The 15,700-nt window shown below is 42.3% G+C and overlaps 1 protein-coding gene across 1 annotated transcript; it reads right to left on the reverse strand.

The window, feature by feature from the left end:
- Positions 1-427: 427 nt before the first annotated feature.
- On the reverse strand, positions 428-10,330 carry AKAP5 (A-kinase anchoring protein 5). Its single transcript, XM_078662085.1, has 2 exons — positions 10,207-10,330; positions 428-2,651 (listed from the first exon to the last, which is right to left on the reverse strand). Exon 2 carries the CDS (start codon positions 2,480-2,482, stop codon positions 716-718), a length of 1,767 nt encoding a protein of 588 aa, XP_078518211.1. The 5' UTR covers positions 2,483-2,651; positions 10,207-10,330; the 3' UTR covers positions 428-715.
- Between the last annotated feature and the right edge of the window lie 5,370 nt (positions 10,331-15,700).

Genomic DNA, 15,700 nt, shown 5'->3' on the forward strand with positions numbered 1-15,700 from the left:
GGTGGGGCTGCACTGAAGGGTGTTATTGTGCAGGCGGAGAATTAAGAGACAAGGATATGTCTACACACAGGAATATCTTCCTGAGATGTCACACTAGGGCAGGGAGGACCCCCTCCACATTCAGTTTTTCCCACAAGCATACGTGATATTGTCACAGAAGTCTGGTGAGAAAGACAGTCCTCAATTGAGGGAGCAGTTCAAGTGGCAAAATGACACTCAGTAATTAAAGTTATTAGATGGCATCTCTCTTAATCCAAGGCAAGATATACCCCATCATCTAGCAATGTGCATACATTGATATAGTTGCTTAAAAACACAGACAGAGCTACATCAAAAATATGCTATTATATAGGTAAATATATATATATATATATATATATATATATATATATATATATATATATATATATATATAGATATAGATATATATGTATAAAACTATTTATTATTTTGCTAAATATCACAGAGAACAGCTCAATTAAAACATGTAAAACAACAAATTGATTCTCTAAGGATGACACTCTTATTAGCAGGTGTTCCCTTATAATGGCATTTACTGTGTACTATATACATCTGTATACTTTTTACATGCAGCTCATGATCATTTGAATGGCTTTGCTGTTTTTCAGTACCATCGGTCCTTAACCAGCCTGGGTAATTTCAGCTGAGTACAAGTCATTAATGAACAATAGGGCCGGTGGCTTCTTTCTAGTCTCTATGTATGTACAATGAAGGTTTGAGCGTGATTATCAAATGTCATTTCATCAATTAGCTGTTCTATGGACGATTGAATGACAGCTTTCACTAACGAAGAGGCTGTGTCTGCTAGAAGCTCTTCATACTCATCTGACACTCCGGACGTCTGGTAGCTCATATGGAAGTTGGACAAACTTTCATTACATCCTTTTGTGTCGCTGATCCACGTACTATTGTCTGATATGTGTAGATCATCTGTGTGTATGGAGACAACACATACGCCATTCTCACTACATACATAACCATTTGTGTCACTTCTTTCAGGATACAGTACTGAGTTAGCACTGCTACCTTCAGTTTGTTTTGTGCCTTCAGCTTTATTCACCATTGAAAGTTTCAAATGTTGATTTTTCAAGTCTGTAAATGGGTTTGGGTCTTCGTGATCAATGCTCTCAATCCACGTCTGATTCTCTCTGCCGAGTACATGTGGAAGTTCTTTGTTTTTTGCCACTGCTGGACTTTGTTCTAAGTCTGAAGACCATTGATTTTCTTGACATTTTTCTACAGAATGAGAGCTGTCACAGAACTGCTCAACCTTGACTTGAAGTAATGCCTCTTGATCTGGATGAATGTGTTCTTCTTCGATTACTGCATCAGGAGTAAGTATTTCAGCTTCTAAAGAGTACTGTGGTGGCTGACTTGATCCCGACCTCATTGTAAAATGTAAGCACTTTTGAGAAGAATGATCGGTGTTACTGGTTAATTCTTCATTAGAAAGGTCACACTCATCCTCCAGGTCAACTGTAAATAAAGACTGACTTCGGTTTGATTTGGCCTCGTCTAATCCTTCGCTAAGCCTGTTCTTATTTTTGTTAAGATTACTTTCCAATACAATTGTTTGTGCAGTGGAATAAGCTTCATCTGCCAATTCACACTCGTCTGGCTTCTTTTTGCTTCTAGCGAGCTTGATGCAGGGAATTTTAAGCTTGGAGCGGGGACATGGTTTCAAAAGGTTCTGGGGACACGTGCTCATCACTTTCACATCTTTACGGTTCTTAGGTGCAAAGCATGATTGCATTTTGGAAGAATAATTCCATTTTTTCCGGTGGCTCATGAGGCTTTTGAAACTGGCCCAGGTTCCTCCTGACCCCTGGCATCTTTGTGAATCTTTGCCATTTTTATTATGGGTGTTTGTTTTAGTTTTTGATTGCTCACAATTTTCTAAATGCAGTTCAGACATCTCTTTAAATGTAGAATCACTGGCATCATAATCATTTTCTGACTTTAAACCGCTCTTAAGAGCTTTGCTTCTCTTTTTAAAACAAATCTTTAGTGGCTTTCGTGCGTACCGACCACCACGTGTTATGATGTTTTTTGATTTCTTTTCATTTACATAACTTTTTTTAGGCAGTGTTTCTTCTGGCTGCACTTTATTTTCTATATGTTCCATACCAATGGTTCCATCTTCAAGGTTTTCATAAGAACAGTTAGGATCTTTGTTTGGGTAGACCACAGCTATTTCAGAAGTAAATTTGTTGCAGGTCTCTTCGGGCAGCTTTCCTCTGGCATCATGTTGAGCAACAACTTCTTCCAGAACTGTGTTTTTTCCAGATGTAAACCTTCCTGGGTCACCCTTTATCAGACATATTGGGGGAGAGCAGCTTCTTATGGAGATTTCTGGAGCATCGCTGAGTTGCTGATCTAACTGCACCATTTTGTTTGCATGCGTGTTGTGGCTGCTCTGCAAAAGTTGAGATGTTGAGGCTGATTCATGGCAAGCTGCCATGTCTCCAACTGCTATTTGATAGGCAAAGTTCTCCTTATGGCCAACTATTTGTGAACAATAAAAGGGGGTCCAGTGGATATGTTTTCCTTTGTGAACAGGAACATGGCAACTTCTTCAAAATTCCGGAGTTCTTAAATTATGAGGTCCAATAATGCACATGAAAAGGCACCTGCAACAAAAATCAAAATTATGTAATTAACACAATTATAACGCTCTGTAACTATCAACGTCTGCTTTTTAGTTTTATTTATATGTTTTCTGTAAAGAAAGTGTGCTGATGCAGTGTGCACAATGTAGAATGCAAAAGGTTTGCAATCATTGGCATTTCAATGCTGTACGAATTTTACAAATGGAATAATTTAATTATCGTTTTCATTTGTGTACATGTTTTTATGGACATGAGATCTAAAACACACCAAATGTGAACTTGAAAGTATATTTTACATTTAGTTTTATTTTTCGAAGAATTTGTTCAGCTTTTAGTGAATCCAATGCCCCGCACTTAGGGCGTACACAGACTACATTTATATATAGATTTTAATGTTTAGTAAATATATTTTAATTATGCAAACATACAAACGTTACTCAACCTAATAAAAGGCCACACAGTGAACTGTACAGACATAAAAAGCCTATCTTTGTACCATACTTGGTTCTCTAAGAAGTTCACCCCTTGAAGTTCAGATTGAGGGGAGTTCCATTGTCCACGTGCATCGCCTTCCCCATTAAACAGGAAGGGAGCTTTTGGCACCTGTGATGGGATATGAGGAGGGCCAGGTAAAAACAAAATCAGGGACAGGCTGGGAGAAAAAAGGAAGGTGGGGGAACCAAGTAGAGGAGTAAATGGGAAGGTAAAAAGTGCAGAAAGGGACTCCAGGGTTAGTGCTGTGCCCCTCCTGGGATCAGTGTGGATGAGTATGAGGGATAAAAGGGGGTGAGAAATGGTGTGGAAGGTGAAGTTAGAATGGAAGGGGGTGTGGCGATAATAAAGGGGAAAGAAGGGCTTGAGTTCAGAGGGAGAAGTGAGATGAGGGGGTAGTGAGGATGTGTAGGGGTGAAAGAGCCTTATCTTTCAGCGACTGGTCTAGTGTGTGTTTGTTTGAACGTAGAACTAACATGACTACTTCCAAAGATGAAGCATAGTGGATGTCCCTACGGCCCATGCCGCTCTGTGTAGCATCCACCCACTTGTAGCTCCATCTGTTCAGTATGTACCTACCCTGAAGCAGCATGGGAGTAGAGCCTCCACTGCACTCCATGAGTTCCTGACCACCTACCGCCATGCCTTTTGGAACAAGAGACATCAGAGTAACTTCCTTGTAATCTGCTTCAATCAGTATGGGGCTTGGTAGACATGCGGATGATCTACACGGGTTCGAGAACCCACAAATGCAGTCTGCGGGGGCTAGACCATGCCTGGGACTGCTGCTGCTCCCTTATTGTGGGCATACAGGCCAGCTGCTTTCTCTGTGCCAGATGTACAGTCCTGCAGGACAACATCCTTGGGATGGATGTCCGTGACAACACGTCAGTATTCAATGTAGTGAAAGAGGTCAGTCATGAAAGCAGTGGGCAAGAAGTTAGCGTTATGACATGACATATATTCTCGATTGAGGTTATCAGTACAAATGTCAATAAAGCAGTTTTAAATAAGGAAGTATCCAGGTTTTGGGATGCTATGGTAGTCTGAGGTTTCTATAGGGCGAAAAGCTTCATCGATCAATTGACCAAAGTGAATACACAAGCCATTCTACGCCATAACATTTCATTTCTAAGATTGCATCTATTTCGGGAGTTTTCTGTGTTATAGACTAAAAGTTAGAAAATCACTATGTCATCTCAGAGCTGGGTAAGTGACTGAAGTGTGACAGCAAGAGTTAGCACTAACTCTGACTAAATCAACAAACGTACAGCTTAGGCTGACACACCTTCTGAAAAGATTGAAATCTTGTCATTTTTAGTATAACGAGAAACCTTAGTTAGCAGCCTTAATTTTTGCTTCCACAAACCACTGAAGATTGGGTTTTGCATATTGTAAAGGCGCTCTGATCTCAATATTTGGACATTTCTCCTCTACACTATAAATAGCATAAGAGTTATAATACTAGTATAATTCCAGTGAGCACTGACAGAGGAAATATTATGGGGGGGGGGGGGGGGGGGGTGAACGGAAATGCTTGATACCACGTAGCGAGAGAAGTAGAGACATGTAAACCCATTGGTATGTTGAACAGCCAGATTCACAACTCTATGCTCTGTGATAAGCCCCAAGCGACATTTGAAATCTATGAGGACATACCTGGAAGTGAGGCCCTCCTTTCAAATGATCAGTTCAATTTATTACACTCCTTTGAATAGGAAGATGCAGGACACAGGACTGGGAAATGTAACACCGATGGTCTGACTACTAGCAGATCAGCAGCCAGAAGTAACAAACAAAAAAGCTTCATTTCTTAAAGAGGTGTGGAAAATAAAGAGAAGGGCAGACGAAAGCACAAGCCTAGTGTGGGCTAATCAATAGTAGCAGCAACCAAATCGGAAGACATTTCCAGTATTTTATTCCTGCCACACACTTCCAGCCATTTGTATAACCAAAGTTATGGCATTCTTTCTGGAGCAATAAAATGCAATAACAACTGAAGAAGAGATCATAGGGCAATTAGTGACCTTGGGCAGGGCTGAATAGTGGTGTAGCTGCAGGACTAAATGGGTAGTTCAGAAAGAAGGGCATCCTGATCATTCCCCTGATACCAGAAGTACAACTGCCCTAGGGCAGGCAAGGGTGAACTATGCAAGGAAACAGCCGGGAAAACATACCTAGCAGTAGACAGATTCCCCATGAAAGCAAATAAATATTCAAGACAGGGCTATACCTGTCCCTAGGGAGGTTAATGGGCATTGTAAACCCTCTGGCATTTGGTAACCAGCCACCTTTGATTTTCTTAACACACTTGTCTGATAATAAAATAAAGACTCATCATAGTGATTGTGGAGCCCTGGAATAAGAGTCTTAAAGATGTTGAAATGACACTCAAAACTCAGAAGATCATAAACGCACAAGAGAACCAACATTGATAAAGACCCAAGGGACTACGCTAACTTCCTGAAATTTGCCAGTTACCCTAGGTCACCTGCACAGTGGATACAGTCAGTTTTTACAGCCCCAGTTTCCTTTGATAAAATAGACGGATTTCACAATCTGCTTACTTTGTTTTGCCCACCTCTGGTCATGAATACACTTGTGCATTGAGACACATGGAACAACAATTGGTCAACAGTCTCTTGTTAAACTCTACTGTGCTTGACACAGCATATTTATAATACATTTGGGTTATATGTCTGGCTAGGAAGGAGCTGGGGTTTCATGGTTTTCTTTCCTAGACATTATTTCCTGTGCAGCACATTAAAACTGTGGCCGAAGGATGAGTTATTAAAGACATGGTGTTGTTTAGGGTTATTTAAGTCTTATGAAGGTTTAACTCTTACATTGTCCGTTTGTAAGGTGCATGTGGTGGAGTCAAAGTATGCAGTGAGCCGAAGTGGGCTCCAGCAGCTACTTACTATGAAGCCCCAGGCTCCAATCACAACAAATTTGGTCAGAACAAGTGCCGCTGATGTAGTGTTATTTCCAATACTTTTTCCCCATCTCTTTTAAATCACAATCAACACCAAGACCCTGCACACTCCTTATCAGATGGATGGAATCTCAGAAAGACAGAAACTGTTTAGAAACAATGGTCCTCATTTGCAAGCCTGTTGCGCCGCCGATGCATCACTGTTTTTTACGCAACCGCAGCGCAATGGGCCTGCCCATATTTACAAGGCCACGTTAAATCACCCTGGATGACTTTTTATGGCCATGTAAATATGGGTCCCTTTCACAAATTCATTACTCTGCGTGAAAGAGGCGTTACATGGGTGTTCCTACGCAACATCCATGTAACCTGACACATTTCCAGATTTACAATGTTTTGTAAAGCTGGGAATCTGTCAGAATGCTACGCCGATAAATACTTTTATTTCGCCTCTTTTTGTCCTCTTTCTATGCGTGCTGCATTCAGCACGCATATAAAGAGGAAAATGCCACCCAATATTGTTTTGGTGCAGGAAGGTGTTCCTTCCTGCACACAATCATCCCCCCAATGCAGTGCGTTGGCGCATAGCAGCCAATTGTGCGCCAGCGCAGGGGAAAGCACAGCGATGCGTCATATTGTTGCAAACATGACATATCCCTGTGCTTTTAAAATGACGTGGCTCAGCGCAGCAAAATGGCTTGGGCGCCGTGCTGCGTCATTTCATTGTCAATGAGGCCCAAAGTGTCCCTGGGGATGAAAAGCATTATTCTCCCAGCAATCCCCTACTTTTATAAGCTGTTACCATAAGTAGATAAAAGAATTGGGACTATTCTTCTAAATATTAAACTTTAATGGAACTAGTGTTGCTGAATCCAAATAAAGAATTCAGTCCCCTGTTTACAAACAAAATCTGTTAAATGTCAGCATTCATGACTGTTTTTTTGTGGTGGGGCTCTGGTTAATGCTATGGTACTAATTGGGTGTGCGGCACTTCGTAGCTCACTGTCGCACAGGGGTGGTCACAGCAGTCTTTTTAATTTCTGCATAAAATATTATGTTTGCATTACTGTTGAAATGAACTTTGAGAATAACTTAAAAACCGAATGATATTCTTTATTTGTTCGAATATATTTATCTGTATGCCTTTAAATGTCACTGTTTATCAACATTTATGAAAAGTAAAAATATTAGTCTTATTCATGATAAGGCATAGACGAGTCATCCATCTTTTGTGTCTATTAGCAGTAAAACTACAACAAAAGCCCAGACTGAGCACTTTGTTTTAACATGCCAGGTGATGACAGTCAGTGCACCCCCGAGGGCAACCCTTGGGAGGGATGCATTGCAGCTCAATGTTTACCATTTGTAAGCTATTACCTGCGACCCCTGCTTGGTAGTAAGGTTTTAAGAAATGGTTGTGTACTAATAAATTCATATTGTGAACATTTTGAGCTGGGTCATGGTTTGTAATTGCTGGAATACATAATACTTAATTTAAAGGTAACCTTATTAATGTTTGTCATTGTTAATATTCAGGAACCTTATAAGTGACTGCTTGTTACTGAGCTCAATCACATGCACAGAATGAGCACTCATTTTCTCATCCCCTCATGCACGTATAACTTCTCACACTGGGACCAGATGTCCGATGAGGGAGCAGATGATGACAATTGTCACATTTTAAGAGCGAAATATTGTATAAAAATACCAGGCTTTAATATCTCAAAGAGGACTTTTTTGATTCTAGGGAAGACTATGCCGGACAGCAGAGCATCCTGCCCGTAAGGTCTGACTTCCAACTACATGAAGGATGCGCTACATAACGGTGGAGTATGAGGGGATTAGATACATTTTAGAAGATCAACAGAGAATTAAATGAAGCTTTTGTTAGCTCACAATAAGATATTAGGTATGTACTATATGTGCACTTTTCTAATACTCACCTAAGCTAATGTGTTGCTTACTTTTGCTTAGAAGAATTGCATTTTTATGGACTAAGCTAGTGTGGAATAAATACTTGCAAAATGTATAATTTTGTTTGTCTTTGATTTTTTGGAAGAGAAGCAAGGGATCGCACATATCCAAATTTACCGTCCAGAGTCTCTGGCAGGTTTGAGGGAAACTCCATACCAATCTATCCCTGTGAACTATGCCTACAAGAGGGTTGGTGATGGCCTTGACTGTTTTGCAGGCCTGGAGATCCACAGGCTGCCTACACGTCCAAAGACCAAGGGAAATTTATCCAGGGGAATGGGAATTTTTTTTGGCTTGCATTATTGACAACCAAGGAAAAAAGCCTTTTGGTGCCCTTGGGCAGACAGACCAGTCTGTTGAGAAAATCACTGTTTCCACAGTCATGCTAAAGAGGACACATCTCTGTAAATTGATCTGGGTTTTTATATTAAAAAAGGTTAACTATTCAAACTGAAAACCTCACATGACTTGTGTGTGCATTTTTTACATACAATTTTAAGAAGGCACGAAAGATAAAGACGGTTTCCGTCATCTTTCAAAGTGACACAAATAAATGTAATTTTCAAATTAGTTATCTGTAGCTTGTCTACTGTATATGAAAAAGCTAGGGTCTTTCCTGAATTTAAAGACAGTTTCTGTCCAGACTCCAAAAAGCTGAAATCACTCTACAGCTTCCCTGATAAGTCATGCTGGATGTTGATCTCACTTATGAAGGTCCTCACCGCTTAGCTATAGTTGCAATATATTTCAGAAGGTGTAGTGTTAATTCTCTCTATTCCTGGGCGTTCAGCCTAATCCATACACATTACATTTCATACTCCTGTTCTGTAAGACTGTTGGAATGCATCCCACTCAACATCTTGCATATTTAGAATGCATAAAATCATAATTAATCGTTCCCAAGTCTCTCACAAAATAGCTGTCAAGCAGAAGATTCAATGTGGCATTATGAGGTTCATAGCATACTATGGTTTTAGATGGAGGAACTGCTTGCTAAAAAGTGTCACCAATTCCAGCTTCTCCACCTATAAACACACGATCCTGGACAAATCACTCTTCACCCTATAATCTATTGCCTTATCCACCAAAAATTGGGCCTGCATCGGAACAGCCTAGACACCAGTATTAGGCACTTCTTGAAAAAGAACAGCAGTTTGATCCCTAGAACCTTAAGCCTATGTTCTCCCGGCTAACAAGTTTTTATTTTTTTATATGTGATATTCCCATGATTTGGTTTTGTTTACGTGCAACATCTACATGCCTTTTGTATTGCAACTATCTTTCATCTGTTTACACCTCTCATTCACGCTCACTCGCAGCATCTTGCCTCGGTCCCTGTGCCCTCCTTCTCTTCACCTCTATTTACAACCTTCTCAAGAAAAACTGGATCAACATTTATGACTTGGTTTAGTTTTGGGTAGTAAAGGAAAACTTCTAATTTTTGTAGAAAGTGTTATATTTAGAGGAAAATCCACCAGCAGAAATTCGTCCACCACGGCACATTATGTTGTAAGAAATGCCACTGGTGTATTCTACTCTGGATTTGGTATTTCATCCATAAATTATAAGATTTATAGCAGTACATAACATCAGGACGGTCTGAAACCCTTATATTGTTGAGGTTCTAGATCTAGTGATTAACAATATAGGTGCTTGCATGCAACATGTACAAATAAAAAAGTAACCAGATTATGTAAATCTGTTATATGACAGATGACCTAAATATATTACACGTTTCTCACAAACAGGAACATCTATGATCACCATCTATTTTCTGTACTGTCCTCCCTGTTCTTCACAGACTGGATTCCACATATAGGAACAATATGTTGATGCCAAATGATTATTAAAACAAAATTCCGGTCATAACTTCAGAAGGAAAACGTGCACGGTTACAAAAAATAAAATGCAGAAAAAAACGGATTTATCTTTTTTTTTTTAAATCTCTGCAAAAATTAATCTGATGACAGACTGCGTTTGATATTTTCATAATCTCAACATTGAAGTCCCCCTTTCTCGTTGGCGCGGCATCCCAAACTAAAGAAATGGAAACCCCTTTCGCAGTCGCTGTTAAGCATAGCTCACTTCTTTTCTGGGTCAGGCGCTCCCCACATGCAGGTTCATCCTTAACCGCGCGCTCTAAAAATTCTGGAAGAAAAATACCACATCCTTTACCTGGTCTGAATCCTCCTCGCAGCGCGCGCCAGGTCCTTTTCCAAGGAGCGAGCGCCAGACACGCTCCCTCAAGTAGCCGTCCTGTGCTTGGAAGCAGGTCACCCACTATTTTTCAGACGGAGGGACACACCCACCGCGCGGGCAGTGGATGGGCGTTACGCAGTTATCGCAAACACCGGGATTGACAGTTATGTGGCCCAATAGGCGACGCGCATGTGCCTCCGTCATTGTTTAGAGGGCAGTCACCGATCCAGGCGTGTCCGCATTACAGAGGTGAAAGTGGTATGGCACATAGGGGATACATACAGCGTGCTTGTTTAGGTGGCGGAATTATATCCCCTCCCCGTCTTTTGCCGCGCGCATCTTTCCCGTAGCACTTCTTGCATACAAGGAGGTGTTATAAAAAAACAATGCACTACGCTGTGGAGAAAAAAGCGAGCCTGGGACATATATATCACTGTAGTGGAGGCGGAGCAATTACCAGACGTATTCAAGGGGAAAGAAAGAAATGCCCGTGCACACGTATTAGAATATTATTTTCTTAACAATGGTCGTTGAAGGTCTGTCGTTCTTTAACACAATTAGGTGACGTTTACGTTGACATTCTAATTCAGTGGAGCTGATGTCTCCAGGAGGACAGCAGCTAACATTTCGTTTCCATATGAACAATGTGGCGCTGATTAGGAGGTGGTAGAGAAAGCATACTCACAGAAAATATGCGGCAACAACTGTCTTCATTTTGTGTTCTCTAAATTATTATGTTTCTTATGATTAACACGATTATTACCAATGACCTTAAGTCAAGGTTGACTGACTGGAAATATGTTAACAGTAAAAACCGTATATCGCAAAATTCAGTATATCTCTTAAAATAGTAAAAAGAAATGTAAAGTAATTAAAATAATAGTAGTGAGTTTACCAGTATTTTATTGTGGATATTGCTTACAGACAGTGTGACAAAGGGGTACTAGATGTTACTTTATTATCACAAATGTTTAAAAATAATAGGCAAAGATTGGATTATTTTTTAAAGCATAAATTGTGCAGTGGTTGAGATGACCCCAACTGTGAGGTCTGTATGCACCTCGTGGCATGGGCCACAACGCTTGACAACAGCCGATATGCACACACAGGGTTACTGTGTCTTCTAGTGAACCACAAGCGTTCACTCTGATTTTATTAATACTTTTGGGCCTTGCCCGGCCCTCTGGTTCTTAACGTGCAACATTGTACCATAGAGGCCAGGTGGCACTCTACATCGCCTCCAACTTTTGCCAACATTACTTAATTATTGGTAAGCCATTAAATTTAAACATCACATACTTAGTCTTTTAGTCTCTGGATGGGTGCCGGATTGGGCAGGAGACATACCTCTAGCTGCGACCGCTCTCTACCTTGCTCCTTGTGGGCCCGCCGTTCAGGTCTGCTGGGCTGGCCCGTGGGTACCTGTCTGGACACGATCACAACTGTTGATTCAAGACTGGATGGTGACATGTCTCTGAGGGGCTTGGAGACAACCGCTTCTGATGTGTAAGTTTCTTCAGCTGCGTGTTGGTTGACTTCTTGCCCATTCGTCTGGTTCTTGACTCATTTGAACCATAATACATTGCGTGACACCGTAGTCTGACCACGCCAAGCAGCCACTATTCTCTGCTTGATGTTGTTTTTTTCCCACATGCCTTTGTCAGGAAAATTTCTATCTGGAACGACGATCTTTCAGTACTACCAGATCACCACGCGCTCGTTCAGAGACCCTCACTCTTCAGTTTTTGCTGGCCCTGTCGTTAGTGGCTTGTCATTTCTCTTGGGTGACTTAAATGTCTATTTCTATGTGGCTCCGGCCGGGCCAGGCTGGGATGATGTCTCGTGTGCCATCTTATTAACAGATCGCTTGGAGCATACCCTGTGGTGCTGTGAGGTGCCTGTAAGCTCTCAGGAACCGGTGTAGGCAGCACTCAGTGTATTCCCCTCTCTCCTCCCCAATCCTGAGGGCTCTTTTCAGGGTGCACATGAAGCGCTCCATTCGCTTGAGATCACTGTGGGGTTATCTTCCAGTGTCGGTTGTGCAGGCTTTGTAGGTATGAATGGAAAACTTGTCCTTAACAAGGGGGCCATTGCCTGTTTTCATTTCCTCGTGGAGGCCGATGAGTGCGAATACCTTCTCAAGCACGGGCTTGACATTCTTTCCCATTCTCAATGGATCTGACAAGCTTTATCAGAGGGAACTTGGTGTGACTGTCTATGACTACGGTGGTGATCCTGCCATCAGGGAAACTGCCAAAAGTCCATGCTAACACATGACTACGGTATTGTGCAGGCTTCCTCAGTGATTACTGGTGCATTGGGTGAGCCCCTATTTGTGATGATACAGGAGTGGCAGATGGTCGATCAACTTATCCATCCTTGGGAACCATACATTGTCTCTGAGCTGTGCTTTTGTTTTTTCAATCCCGTGGTGTCCTTGGTGCACCAGTTTTACGACTCTGGCCCATAAGCTTTGAGGCATCACTATTTGGCGTCCCCTTAACAGGAGTCCGATGCTGCTAGTGCTAAGTTCATTCCGCACGCTCCATAATTTATTCCTTGCTGCTTGCTCGTCCATTCGGAGGGCTATTGCACCATCTAAAAAAATCTTCCATGGTCGTATGTGCAAGGCTTCCTTGACTTTGTCTATGCTGGTGTGTCTTGCATCAGCCTCATGGATTTCATCCAGTGATCGGGCTTTTGGGCATGACTCGCGCATTATCATCTGTACAAATTCTTCGGCTCATTCATCTGCCCCTGAGGGGTTGCGGTCGACTGGTGCTGCTGTCAGGTGTCGGGAACGATAATCCGCTGGGTTGTTTATGTCTTGCCGGTATGTGAATTCGAAGGAGTTTATGTTAGAGCTGCACAGCCCATCGTTCGATACGAGGTGGCCCATTCCTGGCAGTACCGATAAAGAGATGTACTAGGGGCTTGTGGGTATTCATGGCATGGAACTTCTGTCCACAGAGATATAGGTGGAAGTGCTGGCATGCCCATCGGATCACCAGTTCATCCCTCTCAACCTGGGGATAGCAGGTCTCGGTGTCGGTGAGTGCCCTGCTCGTGTTTTTGATGGTGAGATAGGATCCTTCTTCCTTTCCTTGTAGTAGGATTGCACCCAGACCCACTGGTCTGGCATCTGCAACTAGTCCTGCTTTGTGCCGGGCATCAAATTAGACCATTGTTTTGCCAGTTAGGAGCAATCACTTTCTGAAGGCCTGTTCCGCCCGATTGTTCCAGTCCCAGAGGCAATCATGTTTGGTCAGGGCACAGACTGGTTCTGATAGTATGGACAGATTGGGAATGAACCGCCTGCAGTAGTTTGCCATGCAGAGGAAGCTTCTGACTTCAGACACATTCTGCTTGACAGCTGGCTTCCTAATTGCATCTAGCCTCTTGGAATCAACTTGTAGACCTTCAATGGAGTATCAATAGCAAAAATGCTCAACTGAGTTAGTGTAAAAAAAGGAACATTTCTTTCTGTGGAGGGTGAGCCCTGTATCAGCTACTCTCTGCAGCATAGCTCTCAGTCTCATGTGACAGTCTTCTAATGTTTCTGAATGGATTAGGTTGTCATTGTTGACGTTGGATATGCTCATTAGCCCAGATGGTGTTTCTCAGATGACGTCATGAAAGATTTCTACTGCAGATAATATCCCACAGATGAGGCGTGGGATATCAAGCTCGCTTCACCAATCTTCAGCCGGTGTTCAGGTCTATCTTGGGCATAGGTGAAAGGGCACTCTTCTGTGCTGGAGGACAGTGGGTCGGATGGTTTTTATCAATGTACAGCTAGACTTTCGGGCCCTCACTCAAGGCATCCCAGGCCTTGAAACAACTAAGGGAACTCCTCGAGGATGCCCACTGCGTGAGAGACATGTACTTGGTGAGCAAAGAACACCAGCCGGAGGTCCTCCGCTGTGTGCCACCTGAGGAGAGTGCCGGTGCTACCTTTGGTTACGTGGAACTTGTCTTGCGTGGTCTGGCCCTCACTTGCTACAGTGACACTGATTGCTCCTCTTAGAGGAAGCGGTTCAGTCTTCCATATGTATAGTTTCCCTGGTGCTGGTTATTTGTGGATGTTGTGAAAGTTTGTTGAATTGGGTAATGTTCATGACATTCATGGAAGAGCCCGTGTCTATGAGAGTGGTGATTTCTGCTTTTACGATGTGTACATTGCAAAACACCCCTGCAGCCTACGTAGTGCATTCTCCCGAATTGTCAGTGAGGCAGCCATTTGCAACATATAGAGTGGCATTATGTGACCGCGTGATGAGCAACTCTAAAATGGCTGAAACAAACCCTATCATGTTTGGTGTCAAACATATTGGAATCATATCATACCCCCTCACTGGTAACCGGTGTGGGGAATATGATTCCACTCCTCAGTAGCGAGCTTCGTCGGGTCCCCGGTGTTCCCAGTACCAGTCTCCTAGTCCCGGGCAGCACAAAATGGTTGCTGGCGATCAGAGACACATTCCTGCCCTCCTGCTGCTGAGCCAAGCTCGAGCAGGGGAAGACAGAACAGCACTATCGAATTGTGAGGAGGACTTTTTCATCCGGCGCACATGTTGCATCTCTAAAAACCACCCACTTCAAAACACATCGTTTGAACTGTGATTATCCCTTAATTTCCGGCTTTTTCTTGTTACAAAACATCATTATGCCAATACTGCATTACGTGTGACGTATCCACCACTGATATTCCTGCAATTGGCGCATAACTTATTAAGTTGCAAATGATGCAGCTTGCGGCAGAGACTATGCTATAATATTAAGAGACAGATCAGGGCAATCGCTCCTGTGATAATAGGATATCATCATTGTCTGATTGTGGCCTTTCCTGACAAAGGCACTCTTCCAGTGCCGAAACTCGCATAGAATACAACAGTGAAACATTATTGTGCTACATTGTCTGTTCATGAAAACATATACTAAATATCAAAATCCTTGTACAATTGTTGTCATTTAAATGTTGTTTTTAAATGTAAATGTGGATCATATGAGAGTGTGACTGTAGATATGACTGGGACAGTATGATTGAATTTCTTTATTATTGGATTGACTATTAATAAAATATATTTTGTACTTTTTGTAAATAATTTAGTTGGTTCTTTCTTTCAATCAATTCCTTGTTCTTTGTTGATTGATCAATTGTCCCTTTTCTTTTGTTCATCATTAATACTATTGCCTTAATAATTTACATTGAAGACAGAACAATAGGCATCCTGTCACAGGGAGGTATGACCACCTCCCAGACAGGATTTAGTGTATCAGGGCTGGGTGGGTACGCTTGCAAGTGACTGAAAGTCTGCATGAGGGGCACATTTGGTATCCCTGTGCATAGTCCAGTTCAAACCAGTCCTGGGAGCCATTGGCTCCCGCTCTGGCACAAAACTGGACAAAGGACATGGGAGTAACCTCTTCAGAGTCCAGGCCCTCCCCTTTGAGGGTCCCCTGAATCTTG

Source organism: Lissotriton helveticus, chromosome 9, assembly GCF_964261635.1.
Source record: "Lissotriton helveticus chromosome 9, aLisHel1.1, whole genome shotgun sequence".
In the NCBI taxonomy this organism is placed as follows: Eukaryota; Metazoa; Chordata; class Amphibia; order Caudata; family Salamandridae; genus Lissotriton; species Lissotriton helveticus.

Excerpts from the sequence above, each read along its gene's own strand:
- AKAP5 (XM_078662085.1), bottom strand. The coding sequence starts at position 2,482 with ATGGCAGCTTGCCATGAATCAGCCTCAACATCTCAACTTTTGCAGAGC.